The following is a 22,720-nucleotide window of genomic DNA, read 5'->3' on the forward strand; positions in this document are numbered from 1 at the left end:
TATCGATTTATTTGTTTATTTATTCATTTGCTCCACTAGAATTTTGATACGAAGAGTGTTAATTTGTTTGTGCTCGGATGACTGTACAGATCCTGCTGAGATTGTGCTGTGGTAGATTGTTGTCGGAGATATCTCGTCCATCATCCTGTTGGAATGTCTTAGTTGTATAGAAGTGTGTGGATGATTCGTACGAATGACGTATAAACGTAGCGCACGGAACGAATGACTTAGCAATGTTATTACAGGCGGACACCGTCACATCGAAGCGTCTTCTGCTTCTTCTCGCCTCTGCTCGACGGGCACTGCGTAAGTCCACTTATAGAACGATTCGACCATCATCAGAACTAGAAAGGAATAAGGAGGAGGGAAGCAGTTGGGGGATGGGAGGGTATTGAACCACGCCCTTATTTCTGGAAATAAATAATAAATAAGTCAATCAGCACCCTAAAACCTAACCATTAGCCTTTGAGGATTTATCACTTGCAGCCTAGAGCTACTAAGAGAAAAAAAGATAGAGCTACCAGAAATGAGTGAGGATGAATCCTCCCCTCCTGAACGACACTTTCCCCATAATTAATGCTTGTTTTCACACATACCGCTTCACTTTCTGGACACAGTTTAAAGTTCCCACCTCTTCCATCATCGACTACACATGATTTACAGGATGCATCCAGCACTGATAGTTGCGGTGCTCGCCGTGACCATTGAGCTGGTCACCAGTCAACAACCTCATGCCGAGGATCGTTGTAAGGATCGGTCATGCTATCCGATCACGGGAAATTTGTTGATTGGACGAAAACATCGCCTGAAATCCTCGTCAACTTGTGGAATGAGAGGAAGAGAAAGGTTCGTTGTGTGTTACGTGTGTGTGGGGGTTAAGTGCAGAAAAACATTGAGTGCTACAGTAGGATTTTGAGGCCTTGTCAATCAAAATCATCTCTAAAATTCTCACATTTGTCGAGCTCTTTTTCGGAAAATTCCAGAAGTTTTTATTTTTGCATGCTTTTGGCACTACAAAACCTATAGTACGGAAGTGCTGTACCTTTCGTAAAAAAAAGGAGCTCTCCAAGCCATGTCAACCATTTGTTTGTAACTGGTAAACAAACACTTGACACTGAACAAATCCGCCACAACTCGGGCTCGGGCGTAAGCAAATTATTACGCGTTGCGTACGTCTGATTGCGTAGCGCTGTTTTACGCATCAGTAACTTCGAGGAAAGTGCATGCGTGCGACAAACGGGATTGCAGTCTAGCGTATAACGGAGCAAATTGTTGTAAACTATGACTATACTACGCTAAGTATTGGATTTCCCGAAGCCGCAGCGAACATAGCAAACAAATGCGTCAATTATTCCACAGGAAATACTTCTCTCCCAAAAATTACTGCGTACATCTGCCTTTTTATAGTAGTTATGTAAGAACTTAGGAAGCAGCAATCAATGATGGAATTGGAATTAAGTGAGATAGTCTGCGCTTCTTCGTAAAACATTTTCCTTCCCCACGGGTCCCATTTCTCCTGCTAATCTAGAGAAATACCATTTAGAAATACAAAGAAATCACAAAAAATTCAAAATTTCCAGGATTTATTAGGACCACCACAAAAATTATCGCGCGTGCGATCCCAGCGCGACGATCAAGGTGTTAGAAATACAAAGAAGCCACAAAAGTTTCCAAAGTCCCAGAAAATTTATTGGGACCACCACAAAAATTATCGCGCGTGCGATCTCAGCGCGACGATCAAAGTGACGATCTCATTTTCTCACCGCTTTCTCTCAGTCATCTTTATTTTTCACGATGTTTTTTGGCAAAAATGACTTCTAAAAACTGCAGATAAGGAGCATTGTTTGTTTGATCTATGCTTATTTGTTACGCTTACTTATTCGAAATCCGTCCCACATTCCAAATTAGGACAAAATGGGGTTGTGGGGGCACTCAGTGGCGCCCTTATTTCCGGAAGTAAATAACGAAATCGGGACGCTAAGACCTAATCATTAGTCTTAGAGAATCTAGGCATGTAGGCTAAAGTATATTTTTACTATCTATTTTTGTCTGTCTTATTTTTGTAAAAGAAAGTGCTTAACCGAAAAATATTCTTGGTGTACCTCCACCATAAGAAATTCAATTTTATCTGTGAGTCCTTTGAACCACGTATTTTCGACAGCTATTTTGCTTGAAAGTACTGTTGTCATAAAATACATCTACTTTCTCCTCCAGAGAATCTTCACTGTTCCCGGTTTTCAGATTCTGCATAGTTTCTCATCTCGAAGAGCAGACGAAGTGCTTCTATTGCGATTCTCGTACTGAGTGGCGACCGTATAGAGAACCATATAGGCTGAGTCATAGGTATGCACTGTTTCACTTCGAAAGGAACCTTACTTTCTATTCTTTTTTCTACGTTTTCTTTTGTTTCAATTTATCATCCTTTTTTCGCTTGCGACGGATTCATTTCCCCACATAATTCGCTTCTTGTTCATCTAGTACGTCCTATTTCAAATGAAATGTTTCTTTGAATTTCGTCGGATTGTCTACAATTACGATTGCCCTGTGTTTTAATTTTAGTACTGCTTTGATATAGTTGGAGATTCGCGTTATTTATTTATATAAGAGATAGATCTATTTTTCTTCTAATCGCCGCTTTTTCTCATTCTCATCAAAAATTAGTGTAAGATTCTGGGAATTTACTATCGAAGACCAGATGTTGCGCATATGTGCGAAGGTTATTCGTAATGTGATCGTGCAGAAAGTGTCACCAACAACAAGAATGGGGCACATACTAATTTTTAATGAGAACGAACTTGAAGCTCTAAACAGTTCATATTGTTTAACTTCTATCACTTATCTTTGCCAGAATAGACGTGTTAGACTCCTTAATTTCTTCTGGTGTTCATGTAAAACGTTCTAAGCTAAAAATTAGCACCTTAAGGAAAAAAAAAGATTAAAGTGCACAAGTGGACTTGCACAAGCTTGGCGAGGTGCTTCATGTGCTGAATTTTCCACTTACGTTCGGCTAGCCGCAGTCTTCTACCAGTTCGATCATTCTTAACGTTACACTTTTCAATCTGAGCAAATTAATGTAATTTCAATACAAGTATGTGTGGTTTTTGCCTGGTGTTTCAGTATTTTCGTAGTAAACAATAGTGCTGTGAGAAATACCGTAGTACTGCAAGGGATCGACAAATTTTGGTTTTCAAGAGACAGTGGGGTAGTTATTTAATTCACGATTCCAATTCAAAACTTCTCAGCCAATGTGCTCTGAACCTAGTTTTGCTCAACAGATGTATTTTTTTCTTTTCTCTATAATTTACACTTATAACTCAATTTCTACTATAGTTTTTGTTCCTATCCCTGGTTGCAATGGGAACCAATATAATATTCCAGGATTGAGAATGTTGTTTCCGATGGTTATGAGGACAAAAATCGCAACTGGTGGCAGTCGGAGAATGGAGTTCAGAATGTCACCGTACAGCTTGACCTCGAGGCTGAGTTCCACTTCACTCATCTCATTATGACGTTCAAATCTTTCCGCCCTGCTGCAATGATCATCGAAAGATCCGCTGACTTTGGCAAAACATGGTGACTTCGAATTCAGTCTAGATAATTAAATGTTCATTTTGTGATTTTCTCTTATTTTTAGGCAGGTATATCGATATTTTGCCTATGATTGTGCTGGAACATTCCCTGGAATTCCTGAAGGTCCACCCAAGAAACACACTGATGTCATTTGTACAAGGGCTTATTCCGAAGTTGCTCCGTCAACTGGAGGAGAGGTAACCCAGCTTGTTTCTGCATTTCGCGTATCATTCAAAGAGACGTACACGAATCTTACCTTTTTCAATTCATTTCAGTTAGTCTATAAAGTCATCTCTCCCCACATTGCAACAGAAAATCCTTATGCTGATGAAATCGCCAATCTATTGAAAATCACAAACTTACGCTTCAATTTCACGAAGCTTCACACCCTCGGAGATGATCTCCTTGATTACAGGTTCGTTTTCCCGTTTCCTGGATTCCTTTCCCTAAAGACATTTGTTTTCTTCAGGCCGGAAATCGAGGAGAAGTACTATTATGCCATATACGAAATTGTTGTTCGTGGCTCATGTTCGTGTTATGGTCATGCCTCTCGATGCATACCCATTGATAATAACAATGATCCTGCTCTATCTCGACCAGATATTGTGAGTAGCAAGAGCTTTTCTCTGCTCTGGACCTGAATAGTGTTAGTTTAGTCGGAAAGCGCCTGAGCATGACATTTTCAGCGGAACATTTTGGTAAATGTAGAAACGCTTTCTTAGTTTCCTCGCGTTTGTAAATATTTGGTTGCTTATAGGGTCAGATCTCATATATCAGCCAGTAGAGAAGCTATAGAGCTGATATTTTTTCTATTAATGGTGTTGAGCTTAGATGTTTCTGGAATTAAGAGGTCATTACTGAAATTACTTTGTGAACCGTAGTCGAGGAAAACATTCTATATGCGCGATAAGTGTCGTAGATTTCTCGTTTCTGAATTTCTTCTTTTTGGAATATGATCATTCTGCACCGCTCAAGCTTGTTGAGCTAGGATTTTTCTATTTCTTGATATTTGTGGTGCTGGAAATCCCCAAGTTCTACGCCTTTTTGGACTCTATGGTTTGATCTGTTATGCAAGTTTAATTGTTTCGGTTCATCTGTAACGTATGTTGAAGAAATTGCTTTTCCTTCTCTTAAAAGAAGGAGAAAACTGAAAGCATGGAATTTCATGAGAAGTGCGTAATGATCATTGTAAAGGTGCGTTGCCTTGTGGTATACAGCTGCACTAGTACTGGCAGGATTTCTGGGACTCCACTGGATCATGTAATCCTATAAAGAAGAACGTACTTTCACTACTACGATCGTTCCTTCCGTCAATATCTGCTATCTGATGACATAGTATGACTGTTACCACCAGCGCTGAAATCATTTTTCACACTGCACTACGTGCTCGAATTTCGAGCCACTAAATTATATGCATTCTTGAAGATGAAACGGCAATCCACATTTTATTTTTGTAGGTGCATGGTCGTTGCGAATGTATGCATAACACAGAAGGTTTGAACTGTGAAAGGTGTCGTGACTTCTACAACGACTTACCGTGGCGACCAGCCATTGGTGAGGATACGAACGAATGCAGAAGGTGCGAATGTAATGGACACGCGGCCAGATGTCATTTCGACAGAGCTGTGTACCAAGCCAGTGGTTAGTTGCTCGTTGTTCATTGATAATATGCTCATTTATTTGAGAACACATGTATGTGTTTAATGTTTGCAGGATTTCAATCCGGAGGTGTTTGTGATGATTGTCAACATAACACACAAGGCAAGAACTGCGAACAATGCAAACCGTTTTTCTACCGCGACCCTCAACGAGCCATTTCGGATCCATACGTCTGCCTTCCATGCAACTGTGACAAAGCTGGTTCTCAAGATGACGTAGGTGCTACTGACTGGTTTTTTTCAATTGTTTAGATTCGCCTATATACTATACTGTTTATACATACCATATTCAGGGCATCTGTGAAGGAGAAGAGGACCCAGAGCGGGGACTGGTTGCTGGAAAATGCTACTGCAAACCAAATGTTGATGGACCTCGGTATCGATCCATGTTTTACTTTCTGGAAGATGTCAAACCTTTCAACATATGACTGATTTTTTCGTACATTCCCGCAATCTCACCGTTGTGTCCTTTTCAGCTGCGATCGCTGTAAAAATGGTTTTTGGGATCTGCAGGCTTCGAATCCGGACGGATGTATAGCATGTACTTGCCATTTACTTGGCACATACAACAATGAAGGGTGCGATAAAACAACAGGCTTTTGCACTTGCAAGCGATTGGTTACTGGCGAGAACTGCGATCAGTGTTTGGTTAGTTCCAGAGTGATTTTTATTCGAAACTTTTTTGTTCTTCTACACGTCTTTTTCTGATCATCGAAGTTAAATTTTAAAGTGTAGCTTTATGTATTTTTTGCATGTCAAAACTTATCATACTAGCTTATTTTTCCCATTCCCATATGTTAATCCATATCGTGATAATTTTACAATTGCCACCCGAAATATTTGCTGTCGGTGTTTATTCGTTATGAGACATCGTGTTCGCGAGGTTTTTAGCTCATGAACATTTCAGCCTGAGCACTATGGCCTGTCAGAAGATGTTGATGGATGCAAGCCCTGCGAATGTGATATAGGAGGATCACTAAACAACCAATGCGATCTGGTAACAGGTCAATGTGTTTGCAGAGAGGGATTCAGTGGAAGAAGGTATGCAGTAATTAGTGACGTTTACATGCTAATGTTGATTAGGAAACTAACTGTTTATGAAGATGTGACACAGCCGATTCGAGCTACTACTGCGCAAACATCGACCACTTCACTTACGAGGCCGAAAACGCTGCTCTTACCAATGTATGTTTTCTGACAATGCATTTACTTTAGCAATCGAGGTCTGCTTAATTCAGATTTCATTTTTATTGATCTATGCAGGCTGAGATCGAACTACGAGAGCATCCTGGAGAAGGCGGCTCCATGACGTGGACAGGAGAAGGGTTTGCTAGAGCTAATGAAAGAAGCACAATTACGTTTAAAGTCAACGATTTACAAACAAGTCAGAAGTACAACATTATCCTGCGTTACGATGCTGCTAGGGTGTGTTTTCTTTTTATCGCACCCAGAAATATGTAGTTACATTTTGATCTTCTCGGAATGAAATTCAGTATGTTTCGTTTCAAAGATGTTTCTGGAGAATTCAAAAATATCAGTTGGCGTTTCCCTTCACGTAAGTACGTATGATGAATGTTTATTAAAGGATCCGATAGGTTGGGAAAACGTCCAAATCACTGTAGTCCGACCAAAAGAGGCAAGTGGTGAATGTGCCGGTGTTGACCCCTCCGATGACTTCCTCATCGCTCGTCTACATCCTGGTAACTAGTCTTATACATAGGAGGAACTATGATGATATGGCAGAATGTGATGATTTACAGGTGGTCGCTATGTGGAGGCGTATCCAGCTGTTTGCTTGGAAGCAGGCCTAGAATACGAAATTCGAGTGCAGTTTGGTGAAAAACGCACTGGCGCGCCAGATCGGTAGGGTTTTCTGTGATTTTTCTGCGCATCACTGCCGACATTCTTACCGATTTTCAGCGGAGCTTGGATTTTGATCGACTCGTTGGTACTGGCTCCACCAACCGAAGAGTTACTCATCTTCAAAGGATCTGAAAGTGCCCTGCAGCACAAAATGGAATATGATCGCTACCAGTGCCGTAACTTGATCATGTCCCTCACTCCCAAAGAAATGTACAGCGAAGTGCGTAGTTTTTATGGCTTATTTGGTCGACGAGGCCTGCATGTTGGAGAAAATACTTGTATATACAGACCTGCGAGCGGTACGTCTGCCCCGTGGCTGCTGCGGTGTTGAATAGGACCAGTTCGTGCGATTGCGACCCTACTGGTTCCGTGTCTGGAATCTGTGGTGTGAAAGGAGGTCAATGTGAATGCAAACCTAATGTTGTTGGAAGAAGGTGAGAACATTGCAAATGATTTGCGCCACTTTTGCTTTCTGAAAAGTGCCCAATAAACGTCCTGTGTTGTTCAGTAATAGGAAAATACCAGAGCTATGTGACTAGTCTTCATATAGTAAGTTTACTTTCCTTAATTATATAACGACATTTTTTGTTACTTATTTTTACGTATCTCTTCTTTAAGTTATCAGACTCTTTACCAGAAAACAAAAGTCTTCTGAATTTCTAATTAATAGTAGATGTTGTTCAGGTGTGATCAGTGTGCTGTGGGAACATATGGCTTCGGACGTTCTGGATGCACTGAGTGTGCATGTGACTCAGTAGGTTCACTGCACAACCGTTGTGACAAACAAAGTGGACAGTGCATGTGTCGTGAGAAGGGCATCTATGGTCGACAATGTAATCAGTGTCAGCCAGGATTTTGGAGCTTCCCCGATTGCAGGGTTAGTGTTCAATTATTTGCTACTTTCCCGATATTATAGTCGTCTTTCCAAAGGTTAGGCCTCTGTGTAAAAGCTTCAAGTTCATAGCTTTCTTGTAGCGCTAAGTTCAAATAAGGAAATTGTTTCTTTTTTTGTTACCAATGTTACCATGGTTAACATCAACTGCTGTTGTCCAGTTCAGCATTAAATTTCTGTATTTTTCATTTGACTGTTTTTTTTTTATTTGATTTTTTTCTTCATTCTGTCATGCTACCCCGGTTCACAGAATTCAGATCCGGTTTTTCTAGGTGTGCCAATGTAATGACCACGCTAACATTTGTGATCAACAGACAGGAGCTTGTATCGAATGTCGTGACCTTACTGCTGGTCACTATTGCGATCGGTGCCAGGATGGTTACTATGGTGATCCTAGGTGCGTGCTGTTTTGCATCATTCTCCTCAGAACTCTGGGTAAATGTTGTATTTAGACTTGGTGTGGGTCTTCCGTGCAAACCGTGCCCGTGCCCTGGTGGGCCTACAAGTGGTTTCCAACACGCAGATACCTGCTATCTGCAGCGTTCAAACAACACACAAGATGTCGTTTGTAACTGTCGGTAGGTCGGATGGATTCAGGAATACCTTGAGAGCTCATGTTCGGTCAAAAACTTATTTTAGATCTGGTTACACTGGTGAACGTTGTGCTGAATGTGCGATGAACTACTGGGGTAACCCAACAGAAGTTGGTGGAACATGCGAAAGATGTGACTGCAACGGTAATATTGACATGGCGGTGAGTTTGTTGATGTTGTTACGATGTTCTTAACCTTATCTTGCAAGGCTTTTTCACTTTCCACTAAAATTCTGTACATATGTGTGATTTATAATTTATGTATAGGTGGAAGGAAGTTGCGACGCTACCACTGGCGAGTGTCTGAAGTGCCTTCACAATACTGAGGGTGCTATGTGTGAAAACTGTGTCGATGGATTCTATGGAGATGCTAAAATCAAGAGTTGTCAAAGGTATTAAAGTTATGTCTTGCACAGAATGAGGAAGTATTTTACTACGTGTCCATTCTATTCTGAATTGAACGATTATGTTGTCGTAAACGCTAGATAAAAGAAGAGAACGGAGAATGAAAGAAGTAATTCAGATGCGTCTGCAATAACCTCGGATCTAACCTCACGGCTGGGACCTGCGATCGTGTTACGGGACAATGCCCATGTCATCCAAATGTCATAGGAATGCAGTGCGACCAGTGTGCTGAGAACCATTATGACCTCAGCAGTGGGCAGGTGAGTGAATTGCTCTTTCGACGTTTCGAATATTAGAGTACAACTACTCTCATATTCTCATAAAGAATATATGTCATTCAATTCAACGCTGGAAGATAAAAACTTCTCTAAAGTTTAAAGTGTGCTCGCTGAAATATAGTCCCCGGTGTTTATTTTTGAATGAGCCTTCCACAACAGTTCGGAGCTATTGATTATTCTTTCTGGTGAAACTGGTTTTTTTTTTACTATTATGATACTGACCGGGATGACATTTTCCCAAAGAGGAAGGAATCCATTGAGTCCATTTACCAGTCGTATCAATCTAAGTCGCACAAAGGTCTAGCTATCGTGACTTTCTTGCTCCTGTATTCTTTTTGAATTTACCACACAGTGGTAAATAACACGGAGATTCGCAACTTGGTCTGATTCACATTCTCTCAACTTTCTATCCTGCCTTAGTCGAACATATATAGCTATCATCCGGGCACGCACATAGGCTGTCGCTTCTATGTATATAGCTAATTTTCCGTAAAAAACAAATACTGATCCGAAACTGACACCATTAAGCGAATTTACTTGTTAAATTAGTAGCACATACATGCTGACGATTTCTGATCCTGATAGAATTTATTTCTCAAATTTCTCAATTAGTAGAGCGAGTTCTTCTGAATGTTCGGTTCTACAACAATTACTAACCAGTTGTCTATTACTGTATTTTTGTAAACTACCTTCTTATAACACTACTATTAGCAATGTGTGAAGATAGCGTGAAGCTGTCTTATTTTGATTTTGTTAATTCCGTTCTTTTGGGTTTTTTTAAAATTATTATTCCGGTAATATTCAATGAAATCTTGAGAAATCTTTATGAACTCTTCAGGGATGCTCTGCTTGTGACTGTGATCCAAATGGTGTGGTATTGAAACAAGACGGTACTCCGGAACTCCAGTGTAATCAGTTCGATGGAAGGTGTCGTTGCAAGATCGGTAGAGGAGGTAATGATATAAACTTTCTTGCTAGATTTAAGGAACTGATAAAATATATACATAATGATAATGTATACGTTTTATTTTCTATGTTTGTCTTACGTAATTGGTTTCTGTTTTTTTTTCTCATTTGATTTTAATCGCATGGAAATGGTGGAAACCAGTTATATTAGTTTTGTCGAAACAACTTTTCTAAAATGAAATAGCTCACACATTTCGTAAGATTAGCGCTAAACTAAACAGAACTCTTTTTTGCTTTCGATATTTCTGTGTTATTGCCGTTCTCTTTCTAATTTGATACCTTTGTGTTCAAGTGAAAGATCAACTAATTACCGTCATCATCAGTGCTGAAGTATTCAATGGACTTTTGAAATGTCAGATTATTTTTAAAGTGTCACTTTACCGTAGCTTTTGTTTTCGTAGTATGGTATATGCCCACCAAATTACTTCGTTGCTTACTTTATTTTGCTTATATTTACTTATTAGCTAGCATATTCAAATTTAGAAGATAATTGACTCAATCTCAGACCAAACTCTTTAGTTTGTTTATGTCGTAAAGCACAATTACGAAATCCATACAATATTTTAGGTCGAACTTGCTCCGAATGCGAAGATTACTTCTGGGGAGATCCAACATCACCTGAAGGTTGCAAGAGATGTGAATGTAATCCGACCGGCTCAGCTAACCAACAGTGTCATCGCAACAATGGAACATGTATATGTCTCCCTGGATCAGGAGGTTTGTACGCTTTTTTATTTTGGCGCCACCATTTGATATAAGCCTTATGTTCTTTGTTAAGGGGATCTCTGTAACGAATGTGCACGTGGATACACCGGAACCTGGCCTTATTGTCAACCATGCGGAGAATGCTTCCATCAGTGGGATGGCATCATCCAAGGACTCAAGATGCAAGTAGAAAAGCTGATCGACACAGCAAACAACATTGAAGATACTGGTGTGGCATCCGCCTATGACGAGGAGTTTGAGAACATGGAAAAGATTTTGGAAGAAACGAAGAAGAAACTTTCCGATGCTAACGTTAGCAAGGAACACATCGAACAGCTTGACAATGAAGTGGCTAAGCTCAAAAAAGAGGTTTGCTTTGTTTTTTCCTTTCTTGGTAACGAATTTTCGTAATCTTTTAAAGGCTACTAGTCTTTTTCTCCTTCTCAGGTTGCTGCAGCTCGTGAGAGATTGGATGGAATCGAAGCACGAGTCTCGAATGCAACTCAGGCCGTTGATTTCGCACAAGAGGACCTCAAACAGCTTCAAACAGACGCCACTCGCCTTTCTAATGCTGCTGATGATTTACGCGAAAAGACGAATAAAATCAAAGAGGCTGACGTGCAGGTGAGGATGAAGTGCAGCTGACTATTTAGAAACAGTTGTTCGCATAATTTTTGATAAATGAGTGGTGTTTAGGGAGCGTACAATATCACCAAAGAATCAGCAAGTCGTTCTTTGGCTGCTCAGCGTAGAACAGATGCTGCTATTGGTAAGCTCGCCGAGGCTGAAAGCGAGGCCAGAGATGCCGAGGCTTTATTGGAGAAGAACAAGGATGACTTTGAAAAACAGTATGCTGAGAACGAGGCCGCTTTGGCTGAAAGCGAGCACAGGGTGCGTTGGTTGTTTGTTGGTGTGGTTTATTCATTCATTGGTTTTCCTTCCCAGTTGCACGTTTGAGCGGGATTCTTTATAACGAATAGATGTCAATATAAGAATGCGCTTACAGATACTGTTCTTTTAAGATCCACATCCTTGAAGGAGCGCTACCACAGCTCAATGCGGAGGTTTGCGGTGGAGAATCTGCTCCCTGTGATGCCCTCTGTGGAGGTAAACATCCTTGTGTTCATTGTTTACGTCTTGTGAGGGTACAGAAAATAACTTAATACGATGTAAAACACCGTTTCAGTTTTTTTTTTGCAGCTTCAGGGGTTGTTCAAAAGGTTAATAAAGGAGATCTAATCACATTTGTTTTTCCTTTTTAGTCTTTTTTTTTGAATAAGCAGCACCACATTCAGATTTTCCCTCGTCATTGTTTTATGCCAAAAACCTATAAGCTTTACTCCCCAAAATGTTCTATGCAGTAACGATCGGCGAAAATATTACAACTCTTACATACTTTCAACTTCATATACATCAGAACCATCGTAGTCGATATATTCACCAAACCCTAAGGGTCAAATGTTATCTTCGAGCACTCTCTTCTATTGAAATATCGTAATTCTTTCTCACCAATCAAAGATGGCAAACATTTGCTGACAACAAAAAGCGTACGTGAAATAGATAATTATCTTTTCGTTTTCATTGCCGTTCGTGACTCTTTTGTTGTATTTTACGTACAGTTGCAATAAATGATTTGGAACGGGATAGTAGGCCAACATTTTGAAGTTGGGATTTTTAAACTAGTTAAGATGCTAACTTTCTGGAAACTGTCTTGCAGCTTCCGAATTAATACAGCGAGAATCTCTTTAAGGTCCTGGTGTATGCGGTTTCTGTGGTGGACAATCTTGTTTGGCTGGTGCCGTAAGTAAAGCCGACCAGGCCAGAAGCTTCTCTCTTGAGGCTGATTTGAAGCTTAATGAAAAACAAAAAGAAGCTGAAGAGGTGAGGTTTCTGCCAGTTAAAAAATATGCTGGCATAGCTGAATACATAAAAGTTTCTTGTACTTACAATTTTTAAGGTTCTTACCCTCGTCCGCGATGTTCTTCATTCCACGGCTGCTGCGAAAAAGGATGCACTCGAAGCATTGGAAGTTGCACGAGCGGCTGCGCAACAAACAAACTCCTCTCGTGCAGAACTAGACCAAATTGTTGATCAAATGAACAATTTTTTGAAGAGTTCCAGGTAGAATATTGCTTGACATGAAAGAAAATGTTAGCGCAAAATGACAAAATACGGTTGTTACAGAAGTTCTCCTGAACAGATAAGAGCCCTAGCTGAAGAAGTACTAGCGAAGAAGATCAGCTTAACCCCTGAACAAGTGGCTGATCTCACCTCGAAGGTTTATCTTTTATGTCTTTCAATGCTGCATTTGTTCCCTTAAACGCTGCGCTGGGGAAGATTATTTCATATGTTCTTTTAGATTCGTGACTCTCTAGCGAAAATCAGCAACATCAGTGCAATTCTCGCCGAAACTCGTGGAAACAAGACACTTGCATCTAATCTAGAAGCAAAGGTAGTTATTCAATTAATTTGCAATCAGTGTAATTATAATTACAACTACAATCAAAGTAATTACGAGTACAATTTTGTAATTAAAATAATTGTATTTACAACGGCAATTGATTACAATAAAGTGAATACTAGAGGAGAGTAATCGTAGTCCTAAAAGCGATGAATCACTAGTTTATCAAAACAGAGATGAACCAAATATAAATCCACATATTGCTATAAAGAAGTAAGTGAATATGTCCAGAGCAGAATGGGTATGATTTGTGCCGGAGTTGTTTTAACTATTGTTCATCCGGAGAATTCGATTACAAGAAACTTACCGTCAAAAATCGAGTTCTTCAAATTCTCGTCTCCTCGTGCGACTAATTACACACTGTTTAGGCTCTTGAAGCTAGTGCACGTGCCGCTGCAATCAAGAACACCACAGACACTGTAAGGGAGGCTATCCAAGTTGCTGAAGAAGCTCAGCTTGCTGCTACAGAGGCGATACGATCAGCTGAAGAAGTGATGAAGCTGGCAAGGTCTCGTCAAGCTCTACGGTTTTGATATTTTTCATTTTTGCTTGTACTTTATATGTATTTTTGCAGAGAACATCTCGATGCAGCGAAGACTGAAGCGGATGCAACTGAAGCACGTGCTAAGGATGTTAACGGAAGCCTATCTACTCTTGAAGGCGAAATGAAGAAAGTGAAAGTGCAGTATCTGCAAATTGCGGATGATGCTAAAAATGCTTTCCAACTGGTTGACAAAGCACTTCAAGCTGCTCAGACCGCCGAGCAAGGGAATAAACAAATGACGGTTGGTCAATGTGCTCAATTAACTGCATACAATAGGTTTAATTCCATCTCTGTGTTTAGATGGATATCGAGGTAGCTCAAGGGCTTCTTTCCGCACGTACTCAAGGGAACGAAGCGCCGCAGAAAAGAGCCGAAGCTCTTCGACAGAGAGCTTCCAAGCTTTTGTACAAAGCGCAACGAAATAGTGATGATATTAGTGGTAAGTGCAAAATTTTAGAAATGCTTACTATTGGAACTTCGCTTACAACACAAACGTAAAGAAAAGATTTTCCTTTTATAGCTTTTCTTTGAATATATTGTGCTTTTCATTCAGCGTTAACAAAAGACGCTTCCGATGTACGGCTCGATGATTATCAGAGAACGTTGGATGAATTGAATTCTCGTTTGGAACAAGTCACGAAGGATATCCATGCAAGCACAGAATTCTTCGCAAACTGTGACGTGTAACCCCACATACGCTGCCATTGTGCCTCTTCATGTCACTGCCTTTTTGTTATTAGGCTCTTACAAGGTTCTGTCATTCCTTTGGGGCTTTTGTTTCTTATTTTGTTGTCACATTAGTTTCCGGTATTTATGAAACGATACTTATTGTTGTTTTTTTTTTGTTCGAACAACGTATAATTTCGAGCATCTCGTTGCTTTCAAAACTTTATAGCCTTTATATGTATTAATAGTTCTCACGTGTTTAAGCTTCTTGTTTTATTCGCATTCTGTGGCAATTTTACTGATTCTCGCTGCCTTATTGGTGCTTCATTTAACTCACTAACATATACTGCTGAGCCCTCAGATCTGCCTAACATACATAACACTGCGATTACATCTTGTACTATCATTTTAAGTGCAATTTAAGAAAATGAAATTTTGAATTTTACATGTGGTGTTCAGCAGATCGGGTACACAATCCAGGACGTTTCACATATATTTGTAATATCAAATATGAGGATCGTTGTGGGCAAACCATGAGTTAAAATCCTCAGCATCCTACCTATAGTCCGGTCAGAACGACACGAAGCTCGGTTGGGTAAGCGGCTGCACTTGAAGCGGTGCGGTGGGGCCCTTGCTGACACCACTCATTGCTGCGGTTCGCGGTGGTCCCACATCGATTCCAACCGCTGGCTCCACCGTGCCGCTTCGAACAGCAGTCGCTTACAAAACTGGACCGTTTTCCGTGTCGTTTTGACCCTACTAACCTTTTGGTGTTGAACAGCTTAAGGCGATGAAATAAAATGAGAGGATTTAGGGATTGAGCATGATGTTTTGCAGCGTATGAGTTACATCTGGTGTTTAGTAATGTTTACTGATTTGGGCATTTTTAATTCACATTTTTTTTTTACAACGACAATGCATTAGAGAATCTGCTGAAGTGAAGACCAGTATGATGGAACAATTTTTGATTGTTAGGTGGGCGCTTCCTCTTCTGTGAGCTGTTATCCGCAGGACTCTGACGAGTTTTTATTGTTTTCTGTGGTTTAGGCATAAGTGGAACTGATGCGCACTTCGAATTTTCTCTTGTAAAATGAATTTTCTAACCAACTGAAAATGCGCTACGATGAGTAAGTACTTCTCCAACTGTGGGAGAAGTGCAAAAATGGATGGTTGGATGAGATATTTCAAATCATATCGAGGTTTATTCTTGTGAAAAATGCACTCTTGCCGAAAAAAAAAGTACCAGGAAACGAGGAGAATTATTTTAATTTCGCCCTTTCATCTTTTTCCACAATGAATCAGCTCTGGAGGACAAGAACTAACATTTCTGAAGGAAATTCTTTTTGGGGAGCTTACATTAATAGGAATCTTTCATAATAGTCTAGTAACAGCTTAGAAAAATCCTGCAATTTCACCGGTGGTTTCTTTTAAGAAAATTGTTTTTTTTCTTATTCCCTTCATTTATACCAAATGTGATTCTCAATTAAGAGTTAGTTATAGAATCTCAAAAAGGAATTGGGAAGAACAGAATAGTTTACGTTTGATGCCTGCATGAAAAGTACTGCCAACAATTTGAGACGGCGTTTGAGGATCTCTCGAAGTGCATGAAGTGAAGCGTGGTTGGGCAAGTACAACAGTAAGTATTTATATCATCTCGATTCATGTGTATATTTAGTATTTGTTACAAAATTGTCATAAAGTTACACCTCTATTCACTGAGGACGTACTTGGTCTCACGCTAGCCTTTAATACATTGAAGACTCTAGTGCTGTGAGTACTCAGTACTCAGTTTTTAGTCTTCAGTTCCTCTTTGTGTTTCTGAATTTTTTCATCTTAAGAGCGTTACACGCAAACAGTTTTGTTTATATAGTCGCGTCAGAACGACTTTTATCTCGGTGCAGTTGCGTAAACGGCTGTGCTCGAAGCGATGCCTTGAAGCGGTTAAACGGTTATGAACGGAGAATCCTTGCTAGCACCACTCCTTGATGCAGTTCGCGATAGTCGCGATAGTCCCACCTTGATTCCAACCGCTAACTTCACCGTGCCGCACCGAGCCGCTGGTGAAATCCAAGTGAGAGACCATCGCGGGCTGCACCCGCTTACGCAACTGCACCAAGCTTCGTGTCTTTTTGACCCCACTATAGCATCGTAGTAATACTTTTATTAAACTGTTGCATCATATTGTAATTACAGTGTTGAATTTTGCTTATGGAATTCATTTCGGATGTTATTCACAACTATATCAACCATTTTACACAGTTATGATAGTGTTAAGGGAAATAATGCATGTACTCGGGTAATATATTCACTTTCAGACGATGCGATTATCTTCGGCCCTTTTTTCAAGTGTTCGAGCCCTACTTAGAGCGGAGAAAGGGGCCGCATTCTTAGCTGCGGTCGACGCGCGGTTGACTGCTCATCGATCAGGAGATGCTTCGAATGGTGGTGACCTTCGAGCCGCCTATTGGGATGGCATTTCGAGGGCTGCTCATAAAGTTCAGGAAAAACGTAGCGAGATCGAGCAAATCAATGCGTTAGCCACAGGTTAGTTCAATGGTTGCTGAAGCGTCCTGCAGAGAAATCGGCATCTTTTTTCTTTTTAGCGTCAGCAGATGCGGAACTACAAAGTATAGCAGAAGAGGAACGAGAGACAATCGAATGTTCGTTAGCTTCTGCTGAGGACGAATTGGTCGACTGTATCGTACCGTTGACGGAAGTAGACGTGCTGAACAAATGTCAACTGGAGTTCACCAGGTAACATGATGTAGTCCTGGGCCGGAGAACGAGTAACTCGTGCAAAGATGGAAAAGTAGAACAAAAAATAGAAAAAAACATTGAGTCTCATGTCAGATTCTCATTCCATTCCTGATTCTGAAATTTTATGAAATTTTGAACCATCATGAAGCTTCTATGCTTATGACACAGATGAGATTGGAAAAGTTACAGAATCCTATGAAATACCATTGTTTTTTGAGTCTATTTGTATATGTGTACGTACACTTTTCATGTAGCACCCACACTGTCACCTTTAGGTTTTGTTACGCAGAAATGAGATTTTACACAGGAGTTAGAGAGGAGAGGATCTCATACGGCATAATGTTGGGTCTTTGCATATCTTTTTTCTACTTTTGGGATAAAAAAAAACATTTTATTAGTACAAGTCAAGGATAAACAATGTAGTTACAATAATTATCATCCACTTAATGGTCAGAGTTTTACTGCCCTTCTTCCAGAAGGAGAGAGACTGCGACGGTGAAAAGTCGTTGAGCACGTTTTTAAGGTCATCCTAGGTAGCAGTAAAAGTTTTTTTTTCGCATAGATCCTGCTTCAGAGACCGGAACAGGTGGTAGCAGGACGAGGCTAGGTCCTCGCTATAGCGCCCAGCCCAGACTGCGGAGATCGCCGCGTTACATTTGCAGTGTGAGGTCGGGTTGTCGTGCAGCAGTGCTACTTCAAGGTTTTTTTTCTCTTCTGAACTGCATCGGCCAGTTTCTGGAGTTGCTTCATGCAGAGAATGACGTTGAATGTCTGATTAGATCAGCAGTTCCCCGAACAGAACATCTTGCGAATCTCAGAATACAAGAAATAAAAGTGAAGAAAGAAAACTTATGCGAAGACCCAATAGCTTATGAAGAACCATAGTGTGAGAAACTATTTTTTTCCAAATACAGAATATCACTTTAAAAAATTTAGTCTTTAATCCAACCTTTAGTGTTTGTGGTGAAGGTCATGTTTGGAAAGCTGCCCTTTGTCTCTGATACGTCTCAATCTTTCATATGTATCATACAAGAGTCTTTCTCTCATATATTAATTCCACTCAGTTTGTATGAAATTCAGCGGTGCCGGAGGTCAAGAGGCGATGCTGTTTACCGGTGAATTGCTGGAGATGTATGCAAAATACACGGAATGGCGCGGTTGGAATTGGACACCTCTTCAGATGCAGAACTCCGATCTCGGCGGAATACGCTCAGCGCTAATTGCAATAGAAGGAGAAAGAGCGTACGCAGCCCTCAGGTAACATTACAAGTCTGCGTTACTGCTTTCCATTTTACAAAAATCTTTCCTAGGTTTGAAGCAGGAGTCCACAGAGTTCAACGAATTCCGCAAACTGATAAGTCTCGAATGCATACGAGCACTGCCAGTATATCCGTTCTTCCCGAACCCGAAGAGGTGGTGGTTTTTCTGTGAAGAAGTGAAGGCGACTACTTCATTTTATTTGGACTTATTGAACTCATCCACAAAATCTTTAATCCTAACTAACTAACTAACTAACTAACTAACTGTGCGCATATAGGTTTCTGTTGTGGTCCCTACGAACTCGGTGAAAATTGAGACTATGCGAGCGTCCGGTCCAGGTGGTCAAAACGTCAACAAAAGGTCTACAGCGGTTCGGATCACCCACAAGGAGACTGGCATAGTAGTTCACTGCATGGATGAACGATTCCAACATCTCAACATACAAGTTAGTCCTTAACAAATTATTGGTCTACTTCGGGTGCTTATTTTCAGTCCGACCGATATAGAGATAGAAAATGACCTCGTGAGGAAAAATAATGTTTCATACATTTTTAAATTGTGATTTTTACCAGCACTATGTCCACAGAGAGACTAGAGTAAAACGAAGTTTATCCGCGGGACCGCGGCGCGACAGATCCTTAGATGTAGTCCGGTTAGAACGAAATGAAGCTTGGCGCCGTTACATAAGTGGCTGCGATCAAAGCGGCGCGGGTGAAGTGTAGCGGTTGGGATCGAGGTGGGACCACTGCAAATTGCAGCGGTAAGAGGTGCTAGCAAGGACCCGCCACGGTCCATTGCACCACTTCGAGCACATTCGCTTCCATAACTGCACAGAAATCCACGTCGTTTTGACCGTATTGTACTTTCATCGTAATTTCTATCTGCCCAGGTATGTTGTGAGCAGAGGACCTTTTCATAAATTTTGTTCCCAAAGTATTCAAGCCTTCGTTTCGGCCCTTCCTGGAAGGAGAAAGAACATTCTGATGATAAGAATTGGAAATTGTTTATTGTTCACGAAATTGGTGCCTGAAACTGGTAGTTGTGTTGGTACGCTGGGTATACTGTGTATTCGGTATCTGGTATTCGGTAAGGGTGGATCTGCTCATGCGTTCAAGGAACTGACTTCCCATCTCAGAGATCCTAGGCTTCGGAAATTTCAGGGTACGTCAAAACACAAAGATATGACCAATTTCGACGTATACTTCTTGACGAGCACACAAGCATCTAGCATCTTTGACTCTTGATGACTGATATTCATCGCACTGTCTAAGATGTATTTTCTGATCATGATCCTACGGTAAAGAACTTCTCAAAGCTTGTAACTTGAAAGCCATAACAACTTTTCTTTTGAAACTGTTCTACAGAATACCACAGGTTATTTCTATTTACAACTAAGAGCACAAGAGAAGGGAAAAACCTCGTGAAATTTGGAGGAAACTGAAAATGAGTGTTACAGATAGCATTCAAACGTCTGGCTGCTATTCTTATGCAACGAAAAGTGGATGAGGTTAGCGAAAAATTCACATCGGATAGGAAGCTGCAGGTAGTTTTCATTTGTTTCTTTTTTGTTGTTTTATTTATGCTATTCAAAAAATTTTTAAAGGTTGGAACCAAAGCTCGAGCTGAGAAGATTCGAACATACAACTTTCAACACGATAGGGTGACTGACCACAGATTGCAACTACAGGTGACTGGTTCTTTTTTTTCGCAGTAATTTCGATCAAACTCTTCTGCGTTGGTTTGACAGTAGGAATTCTGATAAAGTTGAGGAAAGAAATTAAAATTAATTTCTTTTCTAAGGCTAATCTGATACCAATTCATCAACCATGAGGGACGGAAAATTTGGCTTACGGTTTTGAACAGTTGATCGATCGTGCGATCGCAGTGGAACCTCTTACCGACTGCGCTATGTACACCCGTCCTTTCATATTCATATTGTATATAAATTGTATCGTTTGGGATCTTACTAGATGCATATAAATGAAAGGATGGAGCTGTGAAGGAGTTCCAAATACTTTTTAATTTTTTAATTTTTAATACTTCAATACATTCTCAATCATAAAAATAGAAAGGTCAAAATGAGTAAAAAAAAATAAAAATGAAAAAATGCAAAAAAAAAACTCATCTCAGGGTTCACTTATTTAGACAGAGATAAGCACAAGGACGTTTTAGGCTGATAAATAAGGGTGGCGTTTTTTAGATTCATTTTTTGCAATTCTTTCCCTGCAAGATAATGTTTTTGGTTTTTTTAAGTACTAATTTAATTTTTGCTAATTTTCAGATCAATATTATAGTGTTAAGTTACTTTGTCGTGAATCTACAAGCTTTTCGTAGATTGGGATTTCCCAGTCTCCAGTTCTTTCATCGAATCGATCGACGAAATCTGTTTTCAGATTCCTAACGTCGAAGAGTTTATGCGAGGCCAGGATTCATTAGATGACGTTATCCGGAGGCTGAACGACATGTACAAGCAGGAGCGATTGAAATACATCCTGGACTACTGTATTCTGGACTAAACGTTAGCGAAAGAACAATGTTACTTATACGAAAGCGTACTGCTTCTATCCATTCTACATCTGCTCAAATGCCAATTCTCAGGAACAAAGTGCTCATTTCATTGCGTCGCTTCCCTTTCCGATTTGTAGGCGACAAATTTCGTTTGTTGTTTTGTGATTACTTCCTTTGTCCATGATTTTTCTAGGTTTAGTCTTGTTCTTTAAGAACAGCAAACACGGAACTTTTTCGCCTTTTTTTGGATTTGTGATTCCTCAGTAACTAGAGTAGCTTACATTACCGTTTTGACCTGATTTTTATCACTAGTGCGAAACACTGGAGGCTGGATTTTGTCTAGCAATATTTAGGAAAATATACCTGTTTTTCTTCCTTCCTTCCTTTCCGATTTTATGCATATATGGTTAGCTGATATGTCTTTATATCTGTGAAATTCGAGAAATTTGGCGCCTATTTTGTGGATTAGTCACTTTTGAGAAACCCTCGTTAACGGATATCTCTCCTAATGAAATGCTTCTTTTTGCTTCTTGCGAAAAAATGTAGGATAGCAAACCACTTACACTGCTAAAAAAAATAAAAGCGGATGAGAATGAAACGGGATAAGTTCCACAGTAAGAGAACACATCATAACTTTAAGAAATCATTTTCGGGAAAGAAGAAACATACGTTAGAAAGAGAACGATATATGATATATGAAATAAGCACGATTTCGAAGTGTCGGTTCTTAAATCGTTGAAAATTGAACTCATATCAATTCGCGTTTTCTGGAAATTTTTATCGAATTTTTCGCCTCTCATTGTTTTCATTTACGGTTACATAGATAGTCTTTGAGGTTTTCGAGGACTTCAAATTCTCGACGACCAAGAAACATTCAAGGATACTGTTTTAAAGACTTCTATGTTTCGTTCTTTAATCCTAATATGTTGTTGATGTTTGCTGATTGTTATGGTTCACTTTGAACCTTTTTTTGTGTGCGAACGTAAACGTATTAAAAAGCTTCCATTGTTGATTTGTTTGAGCTGTAGCCAGAATAGGTATTGATCGTCCATATTAACTTAGCTTTATTAATTAATAGCTAACGTTTCGGCGTTATCGCCTTCGTCAGAGCCTGGAAAATCAAAGCCATCAGTGAGTTATCCTCTCAAGCGTCTCATCACCCTACAGAAAACAAACGATAGGTAAACTCAACGAAAAACCGGTGCTTACCTCGTCTCGTTATCGGCCGGTGCTTACCTCATTTCCTGGGTTTGGTAACGTAACAGACCACCACGTAGCACAAATACGAGTCCAAGGGTTTTTTGTACCTCAAAGGTTTCTATAAAGGACCTGACGCCCCACCCCCGTAGATCAGAACCCGCACAGATCTTGATATGGAGCTAATAGGTTTGTGATCGCAATGCACTCATCCTTCCTGTTCATTTTTGGACTTTTGGCGGTGATCCAAAATACCTGTGGTGTTCTACATGGTATGATCCTGGATTCGATGGATATTATCGTGACTTCTACTTCTATTTCGGAGTTTCCATGACGTATTCTACGATGTGCCGCGAGTGGGGTGGAGAAGCTATATTTTGCATACTACAAAAGCATTT

The 22,720-nt window shown here is 40.2% G+C and overlaps 2 protein-coding genes across 2 annotated transcripts; both read left to right on the forward strand.

The window, feature by feature from the left end:
- Positions 1 to 664: 664 nt before the first annotated feature.
- Positions 665 to 14,621, forward strand: RB195_000562 (uncharacterized protein; the record flags this gene model as incomplete). The annotated part of the gene is made up of 37 exons (XM_064196975.1): positions 665 to 846; positions 2,242 to 2,343; positions 3,379 to 3,573; positions 3,635 to 3,767; positions 3,846 to 3,985; positions 4,040 to 4,175; positions 5,028 to 5,211; positions 5,284 to 5,444; positions 5,522 to 5,604; positions 5,705 to 5,876; positions 6,136 to 6,269; positions 6,332 to 6,413; positions 6,492 to 6,653; positions 6,814 to 6,928; positions 6,989 to 7,091; positions 7,149 to 7,311; positions 7,380 to 7,525; positions 7,776 to 7,968; positions 8,256 to 8,380; positions 8,436 to 8,561; positions 8,623 to 8,737; positions 8,843 to 8,967; positions 9,099 to 9,240; positions 10,097 to 10,211; positions 10,792 to 10,941; positions 11,003 to 11,298; positions 11,377 to 11,553; positions 11,626 to 11,820; positions 11,952 to 12,036; positions 12,680 to 12,810; positions 12,887 to 13,050; positions 13,114 to 13,207; positions 13,289 to 13,381; positions 13,759 to 13,898; positions 13,965 to 14,175; positions 14,235 to 14,373; positions 14,488 to 14,621. 37 exons carry the CDS (start codon positions 665 to 667, stop codon positions 14,619 to 14,621), a joined length of 5,343 nt encoding a protein of 1,780 aa, XP_064052856.1.
- A 2,297-nt stretch (positions 14,622 to 16,918) lies between these two features.
- Positions 16,919 to 21,133, forward strand: RB195_000563 (uncharacterized protein; the record flags this gene model as incomplete). Its single annotated transcript, XM_064196976.1, has 8 exons — positions 16,919 to 17,144; positions 17,204 to 17,354; positions 18,438 to 18,614; positions 18,668 to 18,770; positions 18,895 to 19,062; positions 20,074 to 20,160; positions 20,221 to 20,304; positions 21,011 to 21,133. The coding sequence occupies 8 exons, from the start codon at positions 16,919 to 16,921 to the stop codon at positions 21,131 to 21,133; spliced, it is 1,119 nt and encodes a 372-aa protein (XP_064052857.1).
- Between the last annotated feature and the right edge of the window lie 1,587 nt (positions 21,134 to 22,720).

The sequence above is a fragment of the Necator americanus genome, chromosome IV, assembly GCF_031761385.1.
Source record: "Necator americanus strain Aroian chromosome IV, whole genome shotgun sequence".
Classification (NCBI taxonomy): Eukaryota; Metazoa; Nematoda; class Chromadorea; order Rhabditida; family Ancylostomatidae; genus Necator; species Necator americanus.